This window comes from Oncorhynchus gorbuscha, linkage group LG23 (assembly GCF_021184085.1).
Source record: "Oncorhynchus gorbuscha isolate QuinsamMale2020 ecotype Even-year linkage group LG23, OgorEven_v1.0, whole genome shotgun sequence".
NCBI lineage: Eukaryota > Metazoa > Chordata > Actinopteri > Salmoniformes > Salmonidae > Oncorhynchus > Oncorhynchus gorbuscha.
Window position 1 is genome coordinate 29,128,305 of NC_060195.1, and position 25,607 is coordinate 29,153,911.

Genomic DNA, 25,607 nt, shown 5'->3' on the forward strand with positions numbered 1-25,607 from the left:
ATCTTTGACATTTTACTTGGCAGAGGAAATGATAAATGCTAGGTAAATACCCATACTGACAATCATAGCACCACTCAAGTGTTGTGTAATGTAGAAATAATGTAGACGTATTACCCAAACCCAACTATTTATATGAGTCCACCAATGATATATTGAAGAAAAGACAAGCATGAATATGGCAGAATTAGATTAAACTGGAAAACAAAGGCAAGTTGAAAAATAGGCAGTGTGCATTATGGGTAGCAAATAAACCAGTGACGAATGTGATGGAAGGGTCTGCGAGACTCACCTAAAGTACAGCTTCTATTGCATAATTTTAATCTTCAAATAACAAACTAAAACTATTTGGGACATTAAATGAAAAATACTGAGCCACTAAAGTAAAATGATATATATATAAATAAATGCATCGTAAAAAAACAAAAACATTCCAACCTGAATGTCAATGCATCGTCTGGTAAATAATGCTGCCAGAGATTGTGGTGGAGCAGTGGAATGAGAGTTCAGCAGAGGTCCACTGTCCATAACACAGGTATGTTCAGGCAGAGTCCTGCTACCTGTAGTACAGATCGGCTTCCAGGCTGATCATAGACATGGGTAACAGAAAGAAGGGGGTGAACTGTAGGCCCAGTAGAACCCAGGATAGGAGAGTGTTGACGAGCATAGACCAGAAGATGACAAATAGCCTGGGGAAGCCACTACCATCGTTCAGCAGTACTGACATCAGCAACCCGTTAGCTGCCTGCCCTGCCACAATGGCCCACACCACCCCTGAGTAATCCTCCAGGGAACTCTGTTCTCCCCCCCCATGCTGGAGAGGTGTGGGAAACCCAGTTGATGGCCACTCCAAACACATGCAGGTACAGGGGTAGTCACTGGCTCTTCAGCAACCGCTCTGTGTAGACAGCTACTAGCCCTGAGATGAAATAGTAGACCAGCACAAGGCCTCAGGCTGTGATGTGAAGGCTGGGACTCACCTGGTCCTCAGCCTAGGGACAGGGAGATGTGCAGGGCAGACAGGTACCCAGGAGCAGAGTGGCCAGGAAGACTCTCCTTCATCCACCACCTGCTGCAACAGGAACCCAGACCCCATGTTCTGGATCACACTCATCCTCAGTACAGCATGTCACTAACACTCCTGAATAACTAGTATATGTCTGAATATACAAATATCCTGACCTTAAGTCTTAACATCTAAATTAGCAACAAATCCCATAATTTTGGCCAAATCTATTCAAGGTATGTTTGTATTTTAAGATGGTAAAAAAAGGTATTTCTGCTCAGAAAACAAAAAAAGGACACCGTCTTGTTGTTCACATCATTGATTCAAAATCAATTAGGCCTAGATGGCTGCACCAGGCAATGTTACTAAGGCAAGCAGTCAAACACCCCTGCAATGTAAGCTTACACTCAAGGCACATAACCTTATCCCTTTTACACACTTTATAATCTGATCAGCAGAGAAGAAAATAGATTTTCCCAGGGCACTAACAGATTTACCGTTTAACATTTGCACAAAACCCAAATCAAACTCACTCTTTCACACCAAAATCCAGTTAAAACCAAATATTTTTTACAGTATACAAAGGAGAGGTTTGAGCCTCTGACAAAGAGACATGGTGATTGTGCCACACATCTCAGGCAGTTAGAAGATGAAGCCTAGGCCTGGTTTTTGCCATTACTTGGGTCATTTTCTAAACAAACTCATATAGTCTTTCAGGGTGCTTTCGATGTTGGGAACCTGATAGTTCTGTGCAGCGTAGATGCCTGTGAATGTTCCCAGTAGCACTCCTATGAGAGCTGAGGAGCGGAGCTTGGCCACCATATAGCCAGCCAGGAAGCCCTTCAGGAAGGGAGATGCCAGCACAGAGCCCCCCTGAGGAAGAACAGGAAACCACATTCAGAATATGCCTTGACATTACAACTCTTTAATGATAAATAATTCATAGTTGATCCTTTATGATATTTCAGGACTGAGTATGTCTGCTGTTCTGTTTCATAAGGTGACATTTCACCTACTTTTTAACTTTTGGATAATAACAACATACCTGCGGGATTCCTTCTGCAAATTCACTCTCCACACGTTTCTGGATCTCTTCCAGCTGATTCTTGAGCTGGTTGAGATCCTTCATCTGTTTGAAGGGATCCTAGAACACATACAAGTTATACATTCAATTAATACAATGAGCATAGGTAACACTGACTGAGGCTTTGGCACCACACTGCCTTTTACACCAGCATCAACAAAACACAAAATTATGGAATTTTTCGTGGAAGAATTGTCGCATTGCTCCAGTTAAAGACACTTGTAGAATATATGCCAAGGCGCAGTCAAGCTGTTCTGGCGAATCATGGTGGCTCAACGCCCTATTAAAGACACTTTATGTTTGTGTACCTGTATTGTATTTATTTTACTACACACCCGAATACCAACAAACCGGCCTGTCAGGTTTTGAGTTAAAGCATGTTGCTGTAGGAAGAGCTCGATCATGCTGTTCAAAAATCACTTCTCACCTTGTCATCCGCCATTTTTGCTCGATTGAATGTTCTGTGATCTACTCGTATGCCTGGAGTGGAAAGCAACATCAGAGCAATTTATCTTGCCTGGAACATTATTTGCTTTTGCGTAAAGTTGTACTGATTGCAAGTCAGTTGAGCTATTTTACCTCTTGCTCATCAAGGTGGATATGGACAGGGTACACTGATCCTAGATCTGTGCTTTATGGAAACGTCTACCTCTTCCAGTTCACGCATTGCTTTCACGTGTCTAAAACGTATTTTCTGATTGGCCTTTTTTTGTTCATTTCTTCACTGGATTGGTTGACAACCATAACAACACAGCGCCATGTTTGCTGCAAGACTAGGACAAATCGAGTGCTTTGAGGCCCTTAGATTAAAAACGAAATAGCCCAGTTTAAGGCAAAATACAGAGAAATATACTTATTCTCGGCAATGTGAGCGATGCAGTTCCGTTTCAGCGTCGCTTGAAGCCATCTCAGATCTAGTTTGAGAGTTCTTCGGGGCAACAGAGGTAAGGGTTCAACAAGGAGGCTTCTCATTGGATAATTCGCCGAGTCTGCAGTCAGTATTAGGACACACGAATTATCAGAGAATGTCATGGGAGGGAGAATAATTAGAAAGTTGTATCCGCTGTGTTGTTTTCCGTACTTTATTTGCAACTTTTGTATGTTTGCATTTAACTCTACTTCACGGTCGTTTCCCGGGAATGTCCATAGTCACATTTTTCCCCACGTGCACTGCAGTGGCGGTCGGTGCCTTAAATTGAGGGAGGACGATTATTTTTTTACGAACATTGCTTTATTTATATTACAGCATATTGGATGACTGTAAATCAGATTCCATTCACCCAGTTCAATGTGACATCGGTTTAGGCTACTACATGATACAAACATTTTCCGTATAACCATCATGACGTTGCTACAACCAAGCCTATCAATGGAAGTTCACAACATAAGTGCACACAGGTCGAGAGAAATGTACTAATTGAGGGTGTAATTCACAGGAGGCTGGTGGAACCTTAATTTGGGAGGACAGGCACATAGTAATGGCTGGAATTTAATTAAATGGTTCCATGTGTTTGATACCATTCCATTTACTCCATTCGAGACATTATGAGCTGACCTGCCCTCAGGAGCCTCCTGTGGTGTAATCATTAGTCCAACAGTTGTAAACAAGAGTTTCTACTGGACAAATTCAGGTATGTTTAGTTCCGTTTGCTTCCGTTTTCAACAGTATCGGCAGAATGAAGACCCCATGAGCACACGTAAACACTGTTCACTTTCATAGCAGCCATGTTGTATTCACTCTCACATCTACGCACCGTCCTCATGTTTTCCCTTCGCTTGTGGACTTCTATGCACAACACATCATCTGTATGTGACCAGGCAAAAAAAACTTTTCCTAACCAAACCATATCATAATGGCTACACAGTCTACATCGTTGTCACCATATTAAAGTAATATCATAATGGCTACAGTCTACATCGTTGTCACCATATTAAAGTAATATCATAATCAACATAACTAATAGAACTAAAGTGTTAGTAAACCCGCAACAATCATGCAGTAACGTTTGTGTACAGTCAGTAAGAAGTTTAGCAGTTACACCGGCCGGCCCCCGATGGCAATAAATTAGTCAAACAAAAAGCTTACCTTGACTTGGAAGAGTTCCCCTTTTGTGTTGGATAACCATAGCCAGCTAGCTAACATAGGATTTAGCCGGTGTTTGAGTAGGCTAAACTAGCTAGCTGCATTCACTAGCTAAGAAAGTGAAAAGAATTATGAAATATCTCTCTCTCTCTTGCTTCTCCTTCATTTTTGAAGAAATTGTTTCAAAGCTGTTCAACTATTGTCTTTCTCTCTCTTTGAGTGAACTACTCACCACATTTTATGCACTGCAGTGCTAGCTAGCTGTAGCTTATGCTTTCAGTTCTAGATTCCTTCTCTGATCCTTTGATTGGGTGGACAATGTGTCAGTTCATGCTGCAAGAGCTCTGATAGGTTGGAAGATGTCCTACAGAAGTTGTTATAATTACTGTGTAACTTTATGGAAGGTGGTGAGAACCATGACCCTCCTAGGTTTTGTATTGTCAAGGAGGATGGAAGCTATCTGTCCTCCAGTTACACCATGGTGCTACCCTACAGAGTACTGTTGAGGCTACTGTAGAACTTCATTGTGAAAGAGTGTGTTTTAATCAATTATTTGGTGACGTGAATATATTTAGTATAGTTTTATTTAAAAAGGATAACTTGTTTTAATGTTTTACTATTTTAATGAAATTCACTGAGGAGGATGTTCCTCCCCTTCCTCGTCTGAGGAGCCTCCACTGGTGCACTCTCAGGCAGGTAGTCTGCTGTTGTCTTCTGTCAGCTCTTGTTTCAATGTTGCCAATGGTTGCGATTGAGTTTGCACAACTGCTAGGGCCTTTTATCTCTTGTTTTGAAGGCCATACATTTATCTACATTGCCATAACATAATTGTGATATTATTTATTTATTTAACCTTTATTTAACTAGGCAAGTCAGTTAAGAACAAATTCCTATTTACAATGACGGCCTAGGAACAGTGGGTTAACTGCCTTGTTCAGGGGCAGAACGACAGATTTTTTTTGTCAGCTCGGGATTCGATCTAGCAACCTTTACGGTTACTGGCCCAACGCTCCAACCACTAGGCCACCCGCCTAATGGTGGCCTAACAGTTTATACTTTCCTTATCATGATGGTGCTCGATGTATTAATAAACAATGTACATAGCTCCTGTAGCCCTAATACCTATCCCCTTGTCATTATTTGTTCTGTTTCACATGGACAGAAAATAAATGAATCAATGTCACTGAACCTCCCCAGGCTCTCCTCAGTTCCCTTTAGCCATGGAGACCATGGAGGTGTATGAGGAGACTGATCGGAGGATGACGGAGGAGGTGGAGAGCTGCTACACCCTGATGGAGGTCACCTCTCCCAAGAAGAGGAAGAAGAACAAGGCTCAGCAGGGGGACATCATGGAGAAACCCAAGAAACCCAGGTAGTCTACCTACTGCTCCCAGACAATCAAACACCTATCAATGCAGATGGGTCGTATTTAATATCCACCCCGAAAACACTTTTCCACTGGCGACAATGCTCAAGGTCCTTGAATATCTTTGGAATCAGTGATGACATAAAACTGAGGGACACACATTGTACTAGTAAAAAATAGCCTTTGTTTTTATTGATCTATACAATATATTAAATATGTTTTTTTCACTGTCTAGCATTCAAAATAATAGATGCACTACGTGGCCAAAAGTATCTAAGTGGAAGCCTGCTCGTCATACATCTCATTCCAAAATCATGGGCATTAATATGGAGTTGGTCCCTCCCTTTGCTGCTATAACAGCCTCCACTCTTCTGGGAAAACTTTGCACTAGATGTTGGAACATTGCTGCAGGGATTTGCTTTCATTCAACAGAATCATCTAGAATGTCATTGTATGCTGTAGCGTTAAGATTTCCCTTCACTGGAACTAAGGGGCCTAGCCCGAACAATGTAGAACAGCCCCAGACCATTCTTTTTCCTCTACCAAACTCTACAGTTGGCACTATGCATTGGGGCAGGTAGCGTTCTCCTGACATCCACCAAAACTATGCACTCAGCGGTCCCATTCTGTGAGCTTGTGAGGCCTCACACTTTGCGGCTGAGCTGTTGTTGCTCCTAGGTGTTTCCACTTCACAATACCAGCACTTACAGTTGACCGGAGCAGCTCCTATCCTATGACGGTGCCACTTTGAAAGCCACTGAGCTCTTCAGTACGGGGCATTCTACTTCCAATGTTTGTCTATGGAGATTGCATGGATGTGTGCTGAATTTATACACATGTCAGCAATGGGTGTGGCTGAAATAGCCAAATCCACTCATTTGAAGGGATTCCACATACTTTTGGCCATGTAGTGTATCTCTAAATCCCCAAGACGTGTTACTACACCTCTACACCAACGGGACAAGCCAATTTGCCCCCAGTATTTTCTACAATGCATACAAAGAGATGTGTTGCAGTATAAAGGACTTGCATATGTTTTCTTATTAAATAACAGTTAAATAAATCAGGACATGTATTATTTGTCATGTGTTTGTCATTGTAAAGGGTTTTAACGTGGTGCCAAAGTTGAGTGAAGGCATTTACCACCGCAATTCAAGAATTACCCAGATGACATACTATTTTCACACTGACTTGAGTGCACTTCATTTGGATTTCCTGGATAGGCGGAGAAAGCTAAACCAAGTGACCCAATCTTTGTGTTGAGTTGACTGCTGTATGAGTCAAGATGACATATATTCATCCCGTTTTGATCTCTCAACTCCAGATCAGCCTACCTGCTGTACTACTTTGATGTGCACCAGACCATGCAGCAGGAGTTCCCCAGCCTGCCCCAGTCTGAGATCAACAAGAGGATCAGTGTGAGCTGGAAGAGGCTCAATGTGGCAGACAAGGGATACTACCTGGAGAAGGCCAAGCTGGAGAAGGAAGGGACAGACACTGTACGGTTACCTCATATTTCCACCAGTGTGTCTGTTATCTAAGATCATGTGGTCAGGAGAAACTCCTAGCCCTAGTCATAATGATTACACTATTCCATCTCTCTGTATCCTCCGTAGTCATCTATGGGCCCTTCCCAGGAGCTCCCAGGCTTCCGTAGGATCCTCCCCAGGGCAAACTACGTCCTCCTGCCCAAAGGGGCCATGTCAGACGACAGGACAGGCTCCCAGCTGGAGGTGTGTATGGAGGGGCTGGACTCTCCCGTGGGGGAAGGGGTGATGCCCTCCCTGTCCCTTGGTTCCCCCCAGTACCCTCCCTTGGTGCTGGGCTGCGAGGTGGAGCTGGCGCAGCAGTGCATCGCCATCGAGGGCCTGACAGACGAAAAGGCTGTGACCCTGACACACTCCGAGGCTTTGCAGGGGGTCCTCTCCTCATCGTATCACTCCTCTTCCTCAGTCTCTGCCGCCCACGAATCCCACAATGCACCTCACCTGGCGTCAGCCGGTCTGCTGCTTAAGGAGGAGGAGCCCAGGGTGGGGGGCTATAGTGTCATTGGAATGGCGACTGACGGGAGACGTGTGGGCGGGACGTCGGTGCAGCACGTGAAAACAGAGCTGGTCACCATCATACCCAATCAGGTTAGTTAGCAACGACACAGGGAGTTGGCTTACCTTACTGCTGATCATTCAACAGTCTATGGTTACTATTCATTTGCCTTGTCTGTTTGTTCAATGCAGTAATGGTAGATAAAACGCTTGTTTCCCCAGGATCTGATGGAGCACAGGACGTTGCCAGGAGCCAGCTCTGTAGCCTCTGTTGTCATGGTACCTGTAGGAGCTAGGGTGATACGGGACACTAATCCCTCATACAAACTGGTAAAACTACTCAGACTGATTTTCTTCCACTTTATCAATTCACTGTTGTCCATTTTTCTTTGATTAGATCATCAAGCAATATATTACAATAGTGTATTATATACTCACATGTCATTTGACCAGTCAGACATTCTCTGTAACTAGCAGATTCTTACTAAAGCATCTTTGTCGCTAGTCGAATAAATACACCAGAAGAGGCCGGGGCAGCTGTCAGACAGCGGGCTGCTCCTTTGTCTACGTGACCCGTCACAAACCACCCTTCTGCCCTGATTGTGGCAACCACCTGGGGGGCAAGTGGGTGCCCGCTGTAAGTCTACACATTCCCTGGCTTAAACATCTCTTCCATCAGAATATGAATGTTGAAGTAAAGATGACATTTTATTGGTTGGAAAATAATGAGTCGTACACTTAACAGTTCCGAGGTTATGACAAACTTTCCACGTTTTACGTCTCAGGCGGTGAAGACTCCAGGTGCTGCTGCTTCTTTCAAGACTTATGCCCAGAAACCACCCAAAACCCCTGGGTACCCCCCTAAGACTGGTGTGCCTCCCACTGATGATCAGAACAGTAAGGTGTCTGGATGTAGGAAGGGAGGGAGAGGACCGCGGGAGCCCAGAGGACAAGTGCAGCAGCGTGCAGTTACACCAGGACCGCCACTAGAGGGAGGCAGAGCCAACAGCCAGGGAGTCATACAACCTGCTCCAGCGGTGTCAGGGACACAGACAACTACTATGATGTGAGCATCTAGTTCTTTAATTTAGCCCTTTTATGGTTTATAAATTAATGGTCACATTAAGAAACCATTTTTCAAGCAAGCCCTGTGAGAGTATTTCTCTTAGTGTGCTTCATGTTTTGATTGGTTAAAGATAATTTTTTTTTTTTAAGTTTTATTTGTTTTGAGCAGATCTTTGGTTGGAACACCTGTGACTGGTGCCAGGGTCAAAGTACAGGAAAGGAGCAGTGTGGTTGGTCACAAGCGACCTGTGAGAGCCATCCTCCCAGCCCCATTCAACACAGGTGGGCACTGCTGTGGACAGATATAAAAACCTTATTTCAGGTCAGTCTGTTAAGACGAATGCTGTCTGGGGTGTAAACACACATTTGTCTGTCTGAAACTAGGCCGGGCCTTAGTCCAGTGGATTACTGTCCCTCCTCATAAAGGCAAAGTTGGGGAGACCAACTGCAGCAAATCAACCACAGGTATGATATATACTCATGTACCTATATAATATGTTTTAATGATAAAATGGTTACCCAAGCCAAGCTAAAGGTACTCGTTTTCAAAGTGGTTACTTTGATCTAAGGGAAGTGACACTATTTTTTTCTGAGGTAACCAAACGTGTTTGATGTGGTGATTGTGTTTGGACCACAGAGCTCAGTGAGATGATCGCAGGTTTGAAGCCTAACACTCTGAAACAGCTCGGCCAGATCGTGACAACACCACCTCTGGAACAGGTACACACAAACTCATAGTGACACACACACACACACACACACTGCTGAACCATGCTGATTAAGTGTTTGTCTCCAGGTTTCTCAGTGTTGTTTTGTCCTATAGACTCTCCCTACTCCTGTGGACAGAAGCCAGTATATTGTAACTGATAAAGTAGGGAAGATCCTCTCAGTGGTTCCTCTCAAACAGAACTCTACCTCCACACTGGTTAGTGGCACCTTTTTAACTACATTTTGGGGAGCATACGCCATCCACACACATCCTCTAGCAGGCTCAGTGTAGTCTGTATAACTGTGTGTGTGTGTGTGTGTGTGTGTGTGTGTGTGTGTGTGTGTGTGTGTGTGTGTGTGTGTGTGTGTGTGTGTGTGTGTGTGTGTGTGTGTGTGTGTGTGTGTGTGTGTGTGTGTGGACCTGGGTCTGTCTACGGCGCGGGGCAGGGGTCGCTGTAAGAACCCGTCATGTGGCTATGTTTATAAGAACAGACACAAGCCTGCAGAGTGCCCCTGCTGTGGCTTGGAGCTGTCCAGGAAGAACGCCAAGGGCTCCAAGGCACAGGTCAGTCTGGAGAGAATCCCACTATAAGTGTGTCTGAAATGGCACCCTATCGGGCTCTGGTCAAAAAATAGTGCACTTTATAGGGAATTGGGTGCCATTTAGGATGTGGTCTTTGTTTTGGTGTTGTTGTATTTCTCTCTGTGTCTGTCTGAATTCTTCCTCATCTCTCTGTTCTCATCCTCCAACCCTCCTCTCTCTCACTCACTCAGGGTGGTTCAGTAGCTCTGTTAGACCCGTACCGGACCCTGTCCCCAGCCCAGAGGGAGCTTCAGCGCCAGTCCACCCTGCAGCTGCTGCGCCAGGCCCTGCAGATCTCTGAGAGTGAGGCTGAGCTCCATGACACCCTGGCCCTCATCCAGGAACTCAACTCTACCCAGGTGGTCCTCACCACGACCACCACCCAGGCCGGGGACCAGGTGTTAGGGGAAGGGGAGGGCCTGGGGGAGGTGCAGGTCCAGTCAGGCTGGCCGCGGTTCTATGAGTCTGCAGCCACACACTGTGCTCTGTGTCACTACCCGCTATTCAAGGGAGGACAGAGGTGAGAAGAAGATTTGTTTGTGTAGTTTTGGGTTTATTATGGCTCAGTGGTTGGATGTTTCTGGTGCTCAGTGGTTGGATGTTTCTGGTGCTCAGTGGTTGGATGTTTCTGGTGCTCAGGGGTTGGATGTTTCTGCTGCTCAGTGGTTGGATATTTCTAGTGCTCAGGGGTTGGATATTTCTGGTGCTCAGGGGTTGGATGTTTCTGCTGCTCAGTGGTTGGATATTTCTAGTGCTCAGGGGTTGGATATTTCTGGTGCTCAAGGGTTGGATGTTTCTGGTGCTCTGGGGTTGGATGTTTATGGTGCTCAGGGGTTGGATGTTTCTGGTGCTCAGTGGTTGGATGTTTCTGCTGCTCAGGGGTTGGATGTTTCTGCTGCTCAGGGGTTGGATGTTTATGGTGCTCAGGGGTTGGATGTTTCTGGTGCTCTGGGGTTGGATGTTTCTGGTGCTCAGTGGTTGGATGTTTCTGGTGCTCAGTGGTTGGATGTTTCTGGTGCTCAGTGGTTGGATGTTTCTGGTGCTCAGTGGTTGGATGTTTATGGTGCTCAGGGGTTGGATGTTTCTGGTGCTCAGGGGTTGGATGTTTATGGTGCTCAGGGGTTGGATGTTTATGGTGCTCAGGGGTTGGATGTTTATGGTGCTCAGGGGTTGGATGTTTATGGTGCTCAGGGGTTGGATGTTTCTGGTGCTCAGTGGTTGGATGTTTCTGGTGCTCAGGGGTTGGATGTTTATGGTGCTCAGGGGTTGGATGTTTCTGGTGCTCAGTGGTTGGATGTTTATGGTGCTCAGGGGTTGGATGTTTCTGGTGCTCAGTGGTTGGATGTTTCTGGTGCTCAGTGGTTGGATGTTTCTGGTGCTCAGGGGTTGGATGTTTATGGTGCTCAGGGGTTGGATGTTTCTGGTGCTCAGTGGTTGGATGTTTATGGTGCTCAGGGGTTGGATGTTTCTGGTGCTCAGTGGTTGGATGTTTACGGTGCTCAGGGGTTGGATGTTTCTGGTGCTCAGGGGTTGGACGTTTCTGGACATTTTTCATATTCCATAGTGTGGTTTCGGGAAAGGTCTCTATCATGTCTCTCTGGTGTTTTGTACCATAGTTCTTTAGCAGGGCAGGAAGACTGCTGGCTGTTGACTGACTCTCTGATCCAGACCGCCTCTATCCAGCTGAAGGTGTGTCTCAACCCCCAGTGTCTGGCCCTGCACAGCTTCACCGAGCTCCACCCAGGTCTGTTCAATGTTGGCAACAGGTTGCTGGTGAGTCTGGACCTGTTCTTTAAGATCCGGAGTCAGGTCAGACTGGGCCGGCATCCTAACCAGATAGTCAGGACCATCCTGGACCACATCCACAACCACGCTGGTAAGACTTTCTTGGAGCAACATACGGTTCAGAGGGTTTTCAACAGAGTTCTGTTCATGTCTCTAATATCTCTGTTTTCTTTCTTCTCTCTTCCCCCCCCCCCCATATCAATCAGTCCACACTCTGAGTCCTGAGGAGTTGGCCCATGTCCAGGAGCTGCTGGTTAGTGGCTACTGGGCCTTTGAGTGTCTGACCGTGAGGGACTACAACGACATGATCTGTGGTGTGTGTGGCATCGCCCCCAAGATGGAGATCGCCCAGCGGTACACACACAACGTGCTGGAGCTTAGGAATGTGGAGGTGAGAGAGACTGAGGAGACTGGAGGTCAGGGGAGACTGAGGAGACTGGAGGTCAGGGGAGACTGAGGAGACTGAGGTCAGGGGGAGACTGAGGAGACGGAGGTCAGGGGGAGACGGGAGGTCAGGGGGAGACTGAGGAGACGGGAGGTCAGGGGGAGACTGAGGAGACGGGAGGTCAGGGGGAGACTGAGGAGACGGGAGACTGAGGAGATGGGAGGTCAGGGGGAGACTGAGGAGACGGGAGGTCAGGGGGAGACTGAGGAGACGGGAGGTCAGGGGGAGACTGATAAGAGCCACAGATCCAAACCGTCAAAATAGAGAATTAAAGATGATTTTCTTTACTTAATTTGTTTCAGCCTGCCTGATTCCAGGACAGTCAAGCTGTCTGGTGTGCATAGTGTTGTAGTCATGTTGATACCTGTGTCTCGCTCTCCCTCCTGTAGTTTACGTGGCCAGACTTCGGGGCTCCAGACAAGGTGCATGTGGATGACTTCTGGCTGACCATGGAGAGTGAGGCCATCGAGCAGGCAGCGTTCCCCTGCAGCGTCCCCATCACCCGGGTCGACGCCTCCATCATCGCCCCCTTCATCCCACCACTAATGAGGAGCTCCACTGTCATCAACACAGAGAAGGACAAGGCCCTGCTCCTCACACAGCACACAGGTAGGAAGTCCCTCTCTCAGGGATGGGGAATAAGCCAATCACTGGAAGGATAAACATCATTCTCAAGTCTTTCAGAGATTTCATTGATCATTACTTGTTCATGCCCTGTTTATCAATAATAAATAAAAATGTAAAGTGTGTAAAATTCTATTGTGTGTGTGTGTGTTTTCCAGGTGACCCATCAGTTCTGGTGCGTCTGATCCACGAGGGCCAACTCAGACCAGACCGAATGGATGAGCACAGTGCAGAGGAGCTCAAAGCCATACTGGAATGCTGTGGCGAGATCACTGCACCAGAGAGCAACAAGGTGTAGATCAACGCTGTGTGTCGGTGATATCTCTATATATGTATATTTCTGGTTTGATTGTATGTGTTTAGGAGATTGACACATGTCTCTTCTCTCTCTCTGTCAGGATGAGTTGCTGGTCTCTCTGATCTCCCTGTGTACGTGTGTTCAGAACGGCCTCTCCACGGCCCCCCAGCCCCCTCCACATCTCACAGCAGGCAAGCTGTCCAAGATCTGCCCCCATCAGGTAACAGCACACATCTCACCCATCAATGTCAATCAATCAGTCGTCCACCAGAATCCATTCAACTATTACTCTGTCAATCAAGCATTTAGTCTGTCAGTCTATGAAAAATGATAGGTTAGCCAGTCATACCTCGCACAATAACAAAATCTATTGACCAATAAAAACATAATGAGAACCAGACAGATGATAGAAGACTACTTTTCTCATACTCCTCCAGGTGGTGTGTGGTTCCAAGTACCTGGTGAAGGGTGAGACGGCACGCGACCACGTGGACCTGCTGGTGTCCTCCCGGTATTGGCCTCCCGTCTACGTTACCGACTCTGCCCGCCAGGTGGCGCTGTGTACAGACGTGCAGTACCCTGAGCTGGCCTCCACCATGTGGGGCAGGAACCAGGGCTGCTTCTCTGATCCCATGGACAAACCAGAGGTAGGCCCTCACACTGGGCATGGAAAGGACTTAGTTATTGACGTCTGATTATTGTACTAGGAGGGAAACCGAGGTCAAATCAGGATGGTGTCGGAAGGTTTTTTAACATGTAATATGCTGATTTGACAATACAATTTGAAGAATGGATTGGACTCTATTTACATAATAGATAAACTAGGTACTGTGGATGTTATTATTGTTTATCTCACCTCTCTCTCTCCATCAGTTTGTGTCGTGTGCTGAGCTACAGGACCAGCCTTACTGTGCTGACCTGTCCTCTGTGGTGGAGAACCCCCAGGTTCACCCTGTCACCAAGTCCTCTTCCCGCTGGATAGTGCACCCTGCTGGACCTACAGATGGCCAGGAGCCCCACTGTCTGGACCACCACTCAATGGGGCTCTGCAATGAGCTGGAACCTTACTGCAGCCTGGTACAAGACCTGGAGAGAGACAACGAGAAAGAAGAGGACGAAGGGAAGGAGGAGAGGAAGGATGGGTTCAAGGTTGAAGCCGAGGTAACAGAAGGGTCAGACATCACTGAGGAGGAATGTTCTGAGGGTTTGGTGACATCATTGCGGCGGCGACCTTTGGCCTTTGACAACACGGCCTACTACTACCTGTACAACCGTCTGCAGGACTTCCTGTCCAGCCGGGAGGTGGTGGACCAGCAGATCAGCACAGTGCTGAAGGCCTGCCAGCCTGGGGAGGTGGTGATCAGGGATGCCCTCTACAGGCTGGGGGTGGCACAGATCAACACAGAGGAGGGGGAGGAGGTGGAAGGAGACGGGGGGTTGGAGGGAGACACTGGGTATGAGGAGGTAGTGGTTCTCTGAGAGTGACAGACTGGCTTTTTGGAGACTTATTTTGTGCTGTGACCCAACAAGTAAACAAACCAATATAACTTTCTGACATTGGGGGATAATGTTTAATATTATGGACATATGGGCCACATTATTATGAGGTAGTCCTTTTTTTAGAAAGAAGGCAATATATATATATATATATATATATGGAGATATCTGGTTCAGAATAGCTAGCGTGTAGTGGGGAGGCTAGTAGTCCTTGAATGTACTGTGCAAAAATAGTGTTTCCAAAGAACAGAGGTGTTGCTGCTAACCAGACTGATAGTCTGTAACTTATCAGTCCAGCAGAGACTTTGTTGCTGGTTTGAAATGAAAGAATGGCAATTCGTTTTCTTTGTGAGAGAAGCAGAACCAGTGAAGAGTGTAAAAACGTGAATGTTACTAACTGCTCTCTGCTTTACTTTGACTGAAGGAAAGTTCACATAGTTTTAGAATAGATGACAACGTTTAAAAACATTGCTTATGTTGACTAACTTCATTGTTGGAGTGCATAATGTTCTTTCTAGAAGTATAATAATAATGATTTAATAACTGTATTTAATGAGTCCTCGTGCTTTCTCATCCCTAGTAAGACCTTTCACACTGTTCTATGCTATCTTCTTGTACCTCAGTTGTCACTCGTTGCCCTTTGGGCTGAAATGTATTCAAGGTAAACAACCTTTCACATCTGCCTCATGGGCTGATGGAATCTGTCGTTCTTGTGGCCTTTGATTGTGTTTTTGACCACAGGAGCCTCTTGCCTGAGCTCCTATTGGAGGGGTGGCTCTGAATGTCAGGACTGTTCTATCATCTACTCTCAGCTGCTTGAATGGAATCTAAAGAAGACAATGATTGACTTGATGATGTAACTGTGATGGACATAGTTATTACAATTTGCGGATGGAACTTGATACCCACTCAAGGGGGTAAGAGAATATAGGGTGAATGTAGCCATTTCTGAATCATTTTGCTTAAGGAATTATAAATAAAGCAAATAAAGTATTTCCTAATGTTGAATCAAGTTTCTGTGGGATTGTTACTTCCTATTTAGGTGGTCTGGTATTGCTCAACCTCCCATGAGAACAGGGAATGAAACTTCAGGAGATTGCAGAGAAGGCATTTTCATTTGAAACGGGAACTGAGGTAAAAGGATTTTTGTTCACTGTCATATGACGTACTATGGAGTCGGCTGAAATGTTGTTGAAACAAGTCCACCGGGAAATATAATGTTGTATATCCAAGGGAAGCAAGGCATCTTTATTTCAGATTCTTTTCTTTTTGCATATTGTCTGAATATAATGACACTCCTTCCTTCCAAGACAGTACAGTGGTTTGGTTAGCAAACAACTAAAAGGATTTAATGACAATCTGTTTTTGACTTTCAAGCAGTAAAGTGAAAATAAACATTTATTCATTTACATTACACCATACATACACCACCTAGACATCTCTTACTTTTCTCTCATTTCCTCTGCAACAGTATTCAGAATAGCTGCTAACAATCCAAGTAACTGTTATCTGACTTATAGCTGACATATAGACTTTAACTGACTTATAGCTTTTATCTGACATCGTGGTAATTACAGTAGGCAGTATTAGCTGAATGCTACATTCAGAACAATGAAGCAGTATTTTTGTGCCATAATTCGCACGTTTTATCATACTGATGATGAACATCAGAATATTGAGCGGTATAGATATCGCAGGGGGTCTGTGGCAACTTGATTGGTAAGGACAGGCTTGTGGTAATGGCTGGAGCAGAATAAGTGGAATGGTATCAAATACATCAATCACATTTATTTATGAAGCCCTTCTTACATCAGCCGATGTCACAAAGTGCTAGACAGAAACCCAGCCTAAAACCCCAAACAGCAAGCAATGCAGATGTAGAAGCACGGTGGCTAGGAAAAACTCCCTAGAAAGGCAGGAACCTGGGAAGAAACCTAGAGAGGAACCAGGCTCTGAGCCAGTCCTCTTCTGGCTGTGCCTGGTGGCGATTATAACAGTACATGGCCATCAAACACGTGTTTGCATTGTCCATACTTGGATCCACATTTTTACCTTCCTTTCATCTCTCTCTCTCTATCCCAACTCTCCCCGAGACACCCACAGAGAGTGGGGTCACAGCCTTGATCAGCCATTATTAATGACGTCCCTGAAGCAATTGGGGTACAGCAACCGATTTTTCACCTTGAGGGATTTGAACCAGTGACTTTTCAATTCCTGGCCCAACATATATAGGCAAACATTCAAAAATCTGCAATGTTTGCTACTGTCTTGTTGCTGCCTCTGAAAACTGCATATAGCATGTTAAAAAAAGCTTGTTCAACAATGTGGAAGTGAACCCGCTGACAAACGTGAATTAAAACACCACAGCAGCATTCTTTTCTACAACTAAGAAATCAACAATCTCACCATAGTTGCCACAAAACAATATGTACGAACAGAGGACATAGCTAGAAGGCTGTGGACAGAACAGTCTGTTCAATCTCACCATAGTGCCAACAGCACAGTATGTACGAACAGAGGAAATAACTAGAAGCCTGTGGACAGAACAGTATGTCCATCGTTGGTGCATAGACTTAAAAGAGAAAATCTCAAACCATAGAAGAAGAAAAAGTCATTAATGAACATACAATAAGTCATTCCATATATTAAGTACATAACTAAGGCACTATCTGTGATTAGATCAATTATCTCCTGCGTAAGACATGGTATCTCAAGTCACAGTATATAGCAAGTCACATTACTTTTTCAGCTGCCTGTCTATCTACAAGCCAAAAGAGAACTTAAAAATTGCTTTTCAGGCATTCATTGCTTTTCGAAAATATCCCAATTCCATTTCTATGGATATACGCTCCTAGAATGATTCTACAGTGAGCAGAAGATAGAATGAATGAAGAATTAATGAAGAATTTCAGATCATAATGTGGATAGTTCGATGATGCCAGGGAGTTTTTAGCAGAACTGATAGTTATTGGTCTTCATCAGAGGTTGCTCCTCTTCTTCATGCTCACAGGACTGGTCACAGGAGCCATCACAAAACTTTGTCTTGTCGTCATCATCATCACATGGCTCCAACTCCTCAATCACCATGTCCTGTTGCTGGATGTTCTGGTACTGCTGGGAGAGGAGAACACCTAGAAGTTAGGGTACTGCCATCTTCAGATAATGCTTTAGTATGGTCAATCCAGTTTGACAATGGAAGATGTTTTATGTTCTCCTTAGCGTCAATGCTGTTTTATTCTGATAAGAGAGATATCTACCATGTTAAACATCCATCTCCCTCTCTGTGTTACCTGGTCTAGGTGTTCGGGCTGCTCCCCAAGGACTCTCTCAATCAGCTGGCTGATTTTACTGAAGGTGGGTCGCTCTGTTGGCTCCAGATTCCAGCACATTTTCATGATGGTATACCTGGTGGGGCATCAAGATCATATTGTTATTGGTCACAATACAGTATTAAAAATACTATATTTTACTACATCATGCAAGGCCCTCAAGAATCAGGGAGAAGATTGTCTCAATATGGAGCTCTATGGTCTTTCAAACCACTCCATGTCGAAATCTAAATGTAAAGTGTTGGTTTCATGAGCTGAAATAAAAGATCCCAGAAATGTTCCATACCCACAAAAAGCTTATTTGTCAAAAATGTTGTGCACACATTTGTTAACAACCCTGTTAGTGAGCATGTCTCCTTTGCCAAGAATATCCATCCATCCATCTGACAGGTTTGGTATATCAAGAAGCTGATTAAACAGCATGATCATTACACAGGTGCACCTTGTCCTGGGGACAGTAAAAGGCCAGTAAAATGTGCTGTTTTGTCACACAACACAATGCCACAGAGCGTGCAATTGGCACGCTGACTGCAGGAATACCCACCAGAGCTGTTGCCAGAGAATTTTATGATCATTTCTCAACTATAAGCGGCATTCAACGTCGTTTTAGAGAATTTTGCATTATGTCCAACCGGCCTCACAACTACAGACCACGAGTAACCACGCCAGCTCAGGACCTCCACATCCGGCTTGTTTACCTGCGGGATTGTCTGAAACCAGCCACCCGGACAGCTGATGAGGAGTATTTCAATCTGTAATACAACCTTTATGTGGGGAAAAACTCATTCTGATTGGCTGGGCCTGGCTCCACAGTGGGTGGGCCTGGCTCTTAAGTGGGTGGGCCTAAGCCCTCCAAGACCCACCCATGGCTGCGCCTCTGCCCAGTCATGTGAAATCCATAGACTAGGGTCTGATTTATTTATTTAAATTCACTGATTTCCTTATATGAACTGTAACTCAGTAAAATCATTGAAATTGTTGCATGTCAAGTTTATATTTTTGTTCAGTATAACAGGTAACTAGCTGGTTGAGAAAATACCAAGAGTGTGCAAAGCTACAAGGCAAAGGGTGGCTACAAATCAATATATTTGGATTTGTTTAACACTTTTTTGGTTACTACATGATTCCATATGTGTTATTTCGTAGTTATGATGTCTTCACTATTATTCTACAATGTAGAAAATAGTATAAATAAAGAAAAACCCTTGAATGAGTTGGTGTGTCCAAACTTTTGACTGGTACTGTATATATATATATTTGACTGACATTTATCATTTGGGCCCCAGGGAGGAAGGCTGTCATTTTAATTGGCTCTTAACCAACTGTGCTATTTATTATTAATTTTTGCATTGTTTGTAACTTATTTTGTACATATTATATTGCTGCCACCTTCTCTTATGACCGAAAAGAGCTTCTAGACATCAGAACAGCGATTTCTCACCTCAAATTGGATGAACAATTTTTCTTTAATGAGTCGGACGGGAACAATATATTCCAACCACCTGAACAGGCCGTTATCCCCGTCATTCGTTGGAGAAATAAACAGAGATTTTGCGGAAAGAGATTGGGGTGCCTTATGAGGTTCACGTGACGAGTGGCTAATCTGTCTTTGTCCTCCGTACTGTTAGCCAACGTTCAATCGCTGGAAAATAAATGGGACGAACTGAAAGCATGTTTAACCTACCGACGGGACATTAAAAACTGTAATATCTTATGTTTCACCGAGTCGTGGCATTAATAACATACCGTTGGCAGGTTATACACTCTATTGGCAGGATAGAACAGCAGCCTCTGGTAAGACACGGGGCAGGAACCTATGTATATTTGTAAACAACAGCTGGTGCACGGTATCTAAGGTTTTGCTCGCCTGAGGTAGAGTATCTCATGATAAGCTGTAGACCACATTATCTACCTAGAGAGTTTATCTGTATTTGTCGTAGCTGTCTACATACCACCACAGACCGATGCTGGCACTAAAACCCCACTCAATGAGCTGTTTTTCACTAAAAGCAAACAGGAAAACACTCATCCAGAGGCGGTACTCCTAGTGGCCGAGGACTTTAATGCAGAGAAACTTAAATCAGTTTTACCTCATTTTTATCAGCAAGTTACATGTGCAACCAGAGGGGAAAAAAACTCTAGACCACCTTAACTCCACACACAGAGATGAATGCAAAGCTCTCCCTCACCCTCCATTTGGCAAATCTGACCATAATTCTATCCTCCTGCTTACAAGCAAAAATGTAAGCAGGAATCACCAATGACTCAGTCTATAAAAAAGTGGTCAGATGACGCAGATGCTAAGCTACAGGACTGTTTTGCTAGCTCAGACTAGAATATGTTCCGGGATTCTTCCGATGACATTGAGAAGTACACCAGATCAGTCACTGGCTTCATCGATAAGTGCATTGATGATGTCGTCCCCACAGTGACAGTGCGTACATAACCCAACCAGAAGCCATAGATTACAGGAAACATTCATACTGAGCCATCAATCAAATCACATGTATTTATAAAGCCCTTTTTACATCAGCCGATGTCACAAAGTGCTGTACAGAAACCCAGCCTAAAACCCCAAACAGCAAGCAATGCAGATGTAGAAGCTAAAGGTTAGAGCTGCCGTTTTCAAGGAGTGGGACTCTAACCCGGAAGCTTACAAGAAATCCTGTTCAAACCCCCGAGCTGACAAGGTACAAATCTGTCATTCTGCCCCTGAACAGGCAGTTAACCCACTGTTCCTAGGCCGTCATTGAAAATAAGAATTTGTTCTTAACTGACTTGCCTAGTTAAAAAAAAGCCCCCCAATGAAGCATCAAACAGGCAAAGTGTCAATACAGGACTAAGATAAAATCGTACTACACTGGCTCTGACACTCGTCGGATGTGGCAGGATATTACAGACTACAAAGGGAAGCACAGCCACAAGCTGACCAGTTAAATGAGCCCAACAGACGAGCTAAATTACTTCTATGCTCGCTTTGAAGCAAGTAACACTAAAACATGCATGAGAGCATCAGCTGTTCCGGATGACTGTGTGATCATGCTCTCTGCAGCCGATGTGAGTAAGACCTTTAAAAAGGTCAATATTCACAGACTGATTACCAGGACGTGTACTCCGAGCATGCGCTGACCAACTGTCTTCACTGACATTTTTAACCTCGCCCTGTCTGAGTCTGTAATACCTACGTGTTTCAAGCAGACCACCATAGTCCCTGTGCCCATGAACACTAAGGTAACCTGCCTAAATGACTGTCACATCTGTAGCTATGAAATTCTTTGAAAGTCTGGCCATGGCTCACATCAACACCATTATCCAAGAAACCCTTGACCCACTCCAATTTGCATACCGCCCCAACAGATCCACAGATTATGTAATCTCTATTGTACTCCACACTGCCCTTTCACACCTGGACAAAAAGAAACACCTATGTGAGAATGCTGTTCATTGACTACAGCTCAGAGTTCAACACCATAGTGTCCTCAAAGCTCATCACTAAGCTAAGGACCCTGGGACTAAGCACATCCATCTTCAACTGGACCCTGGACTTCCTGACGGGCCACCCACAGGTGGTAAGGGTAGGTAACAACACATCCGCCACGCTGATCCTCAACACGGGGGCCCCTCAGGGGTGCGTGCTCAGTTGCCTCCTGTACTCCCCGTTCACTCATGACTGCACGGACAGGCATGACTCAAACACCATCATTAAGTTTGCTGATGACCCAACAGTGGTAGGCCTGATCACTGACAATAATGAGACAGCCTATAGGAAGGAGGTCATAGACCTGGTGCAAGGTCAAAAACCTCTCCCTCAACTTGATCAAGACAAAGGAGATGATTGTGGACTTCAGGAAAAGGAGGACCGAGCACGCCTCCATTATCATCGACAGGGCTGCAGTGGAACAGGTTGAGAGTTTCAAGTTTCTTGTTGTCCACATCACCAACAAACTAAGATGGTCCAAGCACACCATGACAGTTGTGAAGAGGGCACGACAAACCTATCCCCCCCCCCCCAGGAGACTGAAAAGTTTTGGCATGGGTCCTCATATCCTCAAAAGGTTTAACAGCTGCACCATCGAGAGCATCCTGACAGGTTGCATCACTGCCTGGTATGGCAACTGCTCGGCCTCTGACCGCAAGGCATTAAACAGAGGGTAGTGCATACTGCCCAGTACATCACCGGGGCCAAGCTTCCTGCCATCCAGGATCTTTATACCAGGTGGTGTCAGAGGAAGGCCCTAAAAATTGTCAAAGACTCCAGCCACCCTAGTCATAGACTGCTCCCTCTGCTACCACACGTCAAGCGGTACCAGTGCTCCAAGTCTAGATCCAAGTGACTTCTAAACTGCTTCTACCCCCAAAAGCCATAAGACTCCTGAACATCTAATCAAATGGCTACCCAGACTATTTGCATTTACCCCCCCCCCTTCTCCACTGCTGCTACTCTCTGTTATTATCTATGCATAGTCACTTTAATAACTCTACCTACATATACACATTACCTCATTACCTCGGCACCGTTGCCCCCGCACATTTATTTAGGTATTTTCTTAAAACTGCATTGTTGGTTAAGGGCTTGTAAGTAAGCATTTCACTATAAGGTCAACTACACCTGTTGTATTCGGCGCATGTTACAAATACAATTTGATTTGATTTGAATGCTGGTCCGCTATAGACGGCTGGAGAGGCTCTGTCCAGCCAGCTGGTGGTGCTGAAATGTCGGCACACACTCTTGTTTTCTTGGCGACGGCTGTGGTAACTGTCCTCCTGAATCAATAGTGTGACCATCAAACTGTTTGTTTTATACTGTAATCTATGTTTTGTGGACTTTACCAGATAGATATTGCTCTCCTGTTTTAACTGTGATGATTATGAAACACAAACATGTCAAGGCTCTGCTTTAATGTGCTGCATTGCAGCCCTATTTCAATTGTTTATTTAGAGAAGACACACACGCCTATTATCCCGCGCATTTAAATGATCCCGTGCCTTTAAACATTCTAAAGGTTTGAAGTATCTTCATCCATTGTTCAACTGTTTCATTTCCTATAATTGTTTTTAAAACCTTTTAACAATTTTGATGACTGTTGCTACTGTAAGGTGTACTTTTCACCTGCCATACTGCTTTGTACTACTTACAATCCCAAAGTTTGGTCAAAAAGTGTTCTATGTATCGAGACACTACAATGATAAGCATGGTTGATTGTGACGCACATAGATGCACCCCTCATAAACGCCACCACAGTCCCACCAGTCTTCTCCCTGCCTGGACTGTGAAATGACACTGTTCCGGACTCCAGCCTGCTGATCATGTGGCTAACATGCAGAACCATGCCTGACAGAGGACTAACTCACCCCCACACAGAACCATGGTTGATCAAGGACTACCTCACCACCACACAGTACCATGCCTGATCGAGGACTAACTTACCCTCCCCCACACAAAGGGTCCCTGATGACTAGGTTGTAACTCTGTCTCTGGCCTCACAACACACGTATTCTGGGTAGTGTGACAACCACGGAAAATTGACACTCACAGATGTGCAGAGCCTCGGAGGAAAAATACACTATTTATTTCTTGTTTCTGTGGTGTGTTTGATGTTTGAGGGGAGCTTTGTAACTTGGGGCTAAGAGGAAGTAATCTGGAATCGGCCATGCTTAATGCATTAATAAAAGGCACAATAAATATATTTATTTTTATCATAAATTCTGAAAAGGGGGTATGATTGGAATATAGGGGGTCTTTGTTAAGTATTCCAGAAAAATATAAAAGGATATTGTAATATGCATCTGTATCTCAATGAAGCTAGGCTTACTCAGTGGGGAAAAACATGGTGCTTTAAATCTTAAAAACTTCCGCCTCATTTCAACATGGGGACAAGGTTATTGAAACCTAAAAGCCCTTAATGTGTAACTTACATCTCTGGAGGGGCAAAGTCTGGCCGGGACATTTGATAACCAGACTCTATCATCTTGTAGAATTTGGTGTCCACCAGGATACTGGGGTAGGGGCTCTTTCCTACAGAAATTAAACAAAACACAATCAATTTAAGAAGAACGACTGAATGACTTCACCAATGAGATGTCAATTTCCACTGTGTTTAGATATGCATGTTTGTGCCAGCTCACCTAGAGAGAAGATCTCCCATAGCAGGATCCCATAGGACCAGACGTCACTCTGGCCAGTGTAGAGACAATCAAAAATACTCTCTGGAGCCATCCACTTCACTGGCAGACGTGCCTACAGACACATAGTGTGAGGAAATACATATTAAAATGTGTATATTTAACCGTTTATATTTAATACGCAACGCAACCTCAAAAGCAAACTACAATTGCCAACTATAATTGCCATGACTACAGGCAACAGAGATATGGAGTGTCTTGACCTTTTCCCCCTAGAGTCGAAGTCAGAGCGACGTGTACTTCAATTAGCTTAATACAAAAGTCCCCATTAAAATATGTCTGTTTAAGCTTGATATATCTGTATATCTGTTTTGCATAGACTCAGTCCACCACATCCGCCCATGTCGGCCTTCCGCATCTGCGGTGGAAGGTGGCAGAGCTACAGTGGTGTTTGTCAGACCAGGAGAACGGTTCAGTTTGGTTTAGAAAGTTGAGACTCTCACAAACACGATGGTGTTCTCCGTTTTGCTCTACGACCCCCACAAGCGCCACAGGACTCGTCTGAAGTCGGTACCGCTGATCTACCAACTTCTGTCTGTAGTGTCTGAACAGTTTGGGCTCAACACTCACCATCGAAAGGCGAGAGTCTCACAAACGCTCTAGGACACCCACAAGCATCACAAGACTCGTCTGAAGGTCCCCCGGAAATTTATCAAATGAATGGAAGTATTTTATTTATTTAACCTTTATTTAACCAGGAAACAAAGGTAGACAGTATACTCTATATTAAAGTAGTTTAGTGCCTAATAAAGGGGCTAAATATGGTTAAACAAAACTATAATAGTTTATAACTGATCTTTCTTATATTTCTCAGATATGGGACACTTCCAAACAAACTTCCTTTGATTTATTTTTGACTATCTGTTTTTCCATGTATGAATACATTATTCAATGTGTTTCTATGGGATAATAGCAGTAAGGCCAAATTCAATGTTTCATCATTTTGGTAAATATTTTTGATATACTGACAAGGGGCCTAAAAATTCTAAATTCAAATATCTAAATGATTCTTGGTATGACCATCTTAAAACAATTCCATATAGTGTAGTAGAAACCCAGGCCCGGGCCCTTACTAAACCCGTGAAATAGTTGTTACTGACACAGAACATGTTGTTATTAAGGTGGTTGTTCATTTGAGGTTGTTGTTGTTCGCTCACATTGCCCTTCACCACATAGTTGGAGTCATTCATGATGTCACGTGCCAGGCCGAAGTCACAGATCTTAGCCACACGGCGGTCTGTCAGGAGGACGTTCCTGGCTGCAACATCCCGGTGAATACACTGAGAGAAAGAGACAGACAGAGAGAGGATCACTTCTAGTGGCTTACCACAACCTCACAAAGAGCTCTCATCTCTATCCACTGGGCACACCACATCATTACAACGTGGGGAATTGGGTAATACTTGCTAGATATGTTGATCAATGAGATTCCAACATATTTTCACCCACTCAAACAGACAGCTAACAGTTAGATGAATTCCCAATGTGTTATCACTACACTTTGCACAATTT

The 25,607-nt window shown here is 44.6% G+C and overlaps 3 protein-coding genes across 8 annotated transcripts in view; 1 reads left to right on the forward strand and 2 right to left on the reverse strand.

Moving 5' to 3' along the window:
* Positions 1-1,551: 1,551 nt before the first annotated feature.
* On the reverse strand, positions 1,552-4,373 carry LOC124011102 (SLC35A4 upstream open reading frame protein-like). Of its 2 annotated transcripts, none has more exons than XM_046324119.1 (3): positions 4,174-4,373; positions 2,049-2,147; positions 1,552-1,876 (listed from the first exon to the last, which is right to left on the reverse strand). In XM_046324119.1, the coding sequence occupies exons 1-3, from the start codon at positions 4,228-4,230 to the stop codon at positions 1,688-1,690; spliced, it is 345 nt and encodes a 114-aa protein (XP_046180075.1). In that variant the 5' UTR covers positions 4,231-4,373; the 3' UTR covers positions 1,552-1,687. The 2 variants fall into 2 exon arrangements, with proteins under 2 accessions (XP_046180075.1, XP_046180072.1); XM_046324116.1 differs by lacking the exon at positions 4,174-4,373 and adding an exon at positions 2,515-2,744.
* Positions 2,818-15,767, forward strand: hmgxb3 (HMG box domain containing 3). Of its 3 annotated transcripts, XR_006834547.1 has the most exons (21): positions 2,818-3,031; positions 5,368-5,542; positions 6,861-7,035; positions 7,153-7,671; positions 7,801-7,908; positions 8,084-8,215; positions 8,364-8,644; positions 8,813-8,925; positions 9,028-9,108; positions 9,281-9,363; positions 9,467-9,568; positions 9,770-9,916; positions 10,126-10,454; positions 11,551-11,810; positions 11,926-12,110; positions 12,554-12,773; positions 12,947-13,080; positions 13,187-13,306; positions 13,524-13,733; positions 13,960-15,500; positions 15,626-15,767. XR_006834547.1 is itself a non-coding variant. In XM_046324111.1 (20 exons), the coding sequence occupies exons 2-20, from the start codon at positions 5,391-5,393 to the stop codon at positions 14,563-14,565; spliced, it is 3,957 nt and encodes a 1,318-aa protein (XP_046180067.1). In that variant the 5' UTR covers positions 2,818-3,031; positions 5,368-5,390; the 3' UTR covers positions 14,566-15,591. The 3 variants fall into 3 exon arrangements, 2 of the variants coding, with proteins under 2 accessions (XP_046180067.1, XP_046180068.1); XM_046324111.1 differs by lacking the exon at positions 15,626-15,767 and having other exon boundaries at positions 13,960-15,591; XM_046324112.1 differs by lacking the exons at positions 2,818-3,031; positions 15,626-15,767 and adding an exon at positions 3,122-3,718 and having other exon boundaries at positions 13,960-15,591.
* A 43-nt stretch (positions 15,768-15,810) lies between these two features.
* LOC124011101 (macrophage colony-stimulating factor 1 receptor 1-like) overlaps positions 15,811-25,607 on the reverse strand; it is a 33,496-nt gene continuing 23,699 nt past the window's right edge. For 2 of the 3 annotated variants that reach the window (XM_046324115.1, XM_046324113.1), the window contains exons 18-22: positions 25,253-25,375; positions 24,039-24,150; positions 23,829-23,928; positions 17,874-17,988; positions 15,811-17,697 (exon numbers count right to left, since the gene is read on the reverse strand). In XM_046324115.1, the coding sequence (XP_046180071.1) occupies positions 17,533-17,697; positions 17,874-17,988; positions 23,829-23,928; positions 24,039-24,150; positions 25,253-25,375 (615 nt within the window). In that variant the 3' untranslated portion in view covers positions 15,811-17,532. The remainder of the gene's footprint in view (positions 17,698-17,873; positions 17,989-23,828; positions 23,929-24,038; positions 24,151-25,252; positions 25,376-25,607) is intronic. The other variant, XM_046324114.1, reaches the window with a different exon arrangement.

Excerpts from the sequence above, each read along its gene's own strand:
- LOC124011102 (XM_046324116.1), bottom strand. The coding sequence starts at position 2,586 with ATGTTGCTTTCCACTCCAGGCATACGAGTAGATCACAGAACATTCAAT. Across the intron at positions 2,148-2,514 it reads CAAAAATGGCGGATGACAAG|GATCCCTTCAAACAGATGAA; the intron begins GTGAGAAGTGAT and ends TATGTGTTCTAG. Across the intron at positions 1,877-2,048 it reads TTGCAGAAGGAATCCCGCAG|GGGGGCTCTGTGCTGGCATC; the intron begins GTATGTTGTTAT and ends GTTCTTCCTCAG.
- hmgxb3 (XM_046324111.1), top strand. The coding sequence starts at position 5,391 with ATGGAGACCATGGAGGTGTATGAGGAGACTGATCGGAGGATGACGGAG. Across the intron at positions 9,569-9,769 it reads AGAACTCTACCTCCACACTG|GACCTGGGTCTGTCTACGGC; the intron begins GTTAGTGGCACC and ends TGTGTGTGTGTG. Across the intron at positions 10,455-11,550 it reads CTATTCAAGGGAGGACAGAG|TTCTTTAGCAGGGCAGGAAG; the intron begins GTGAGAAGAAGA and ends TTTGTACCATAG.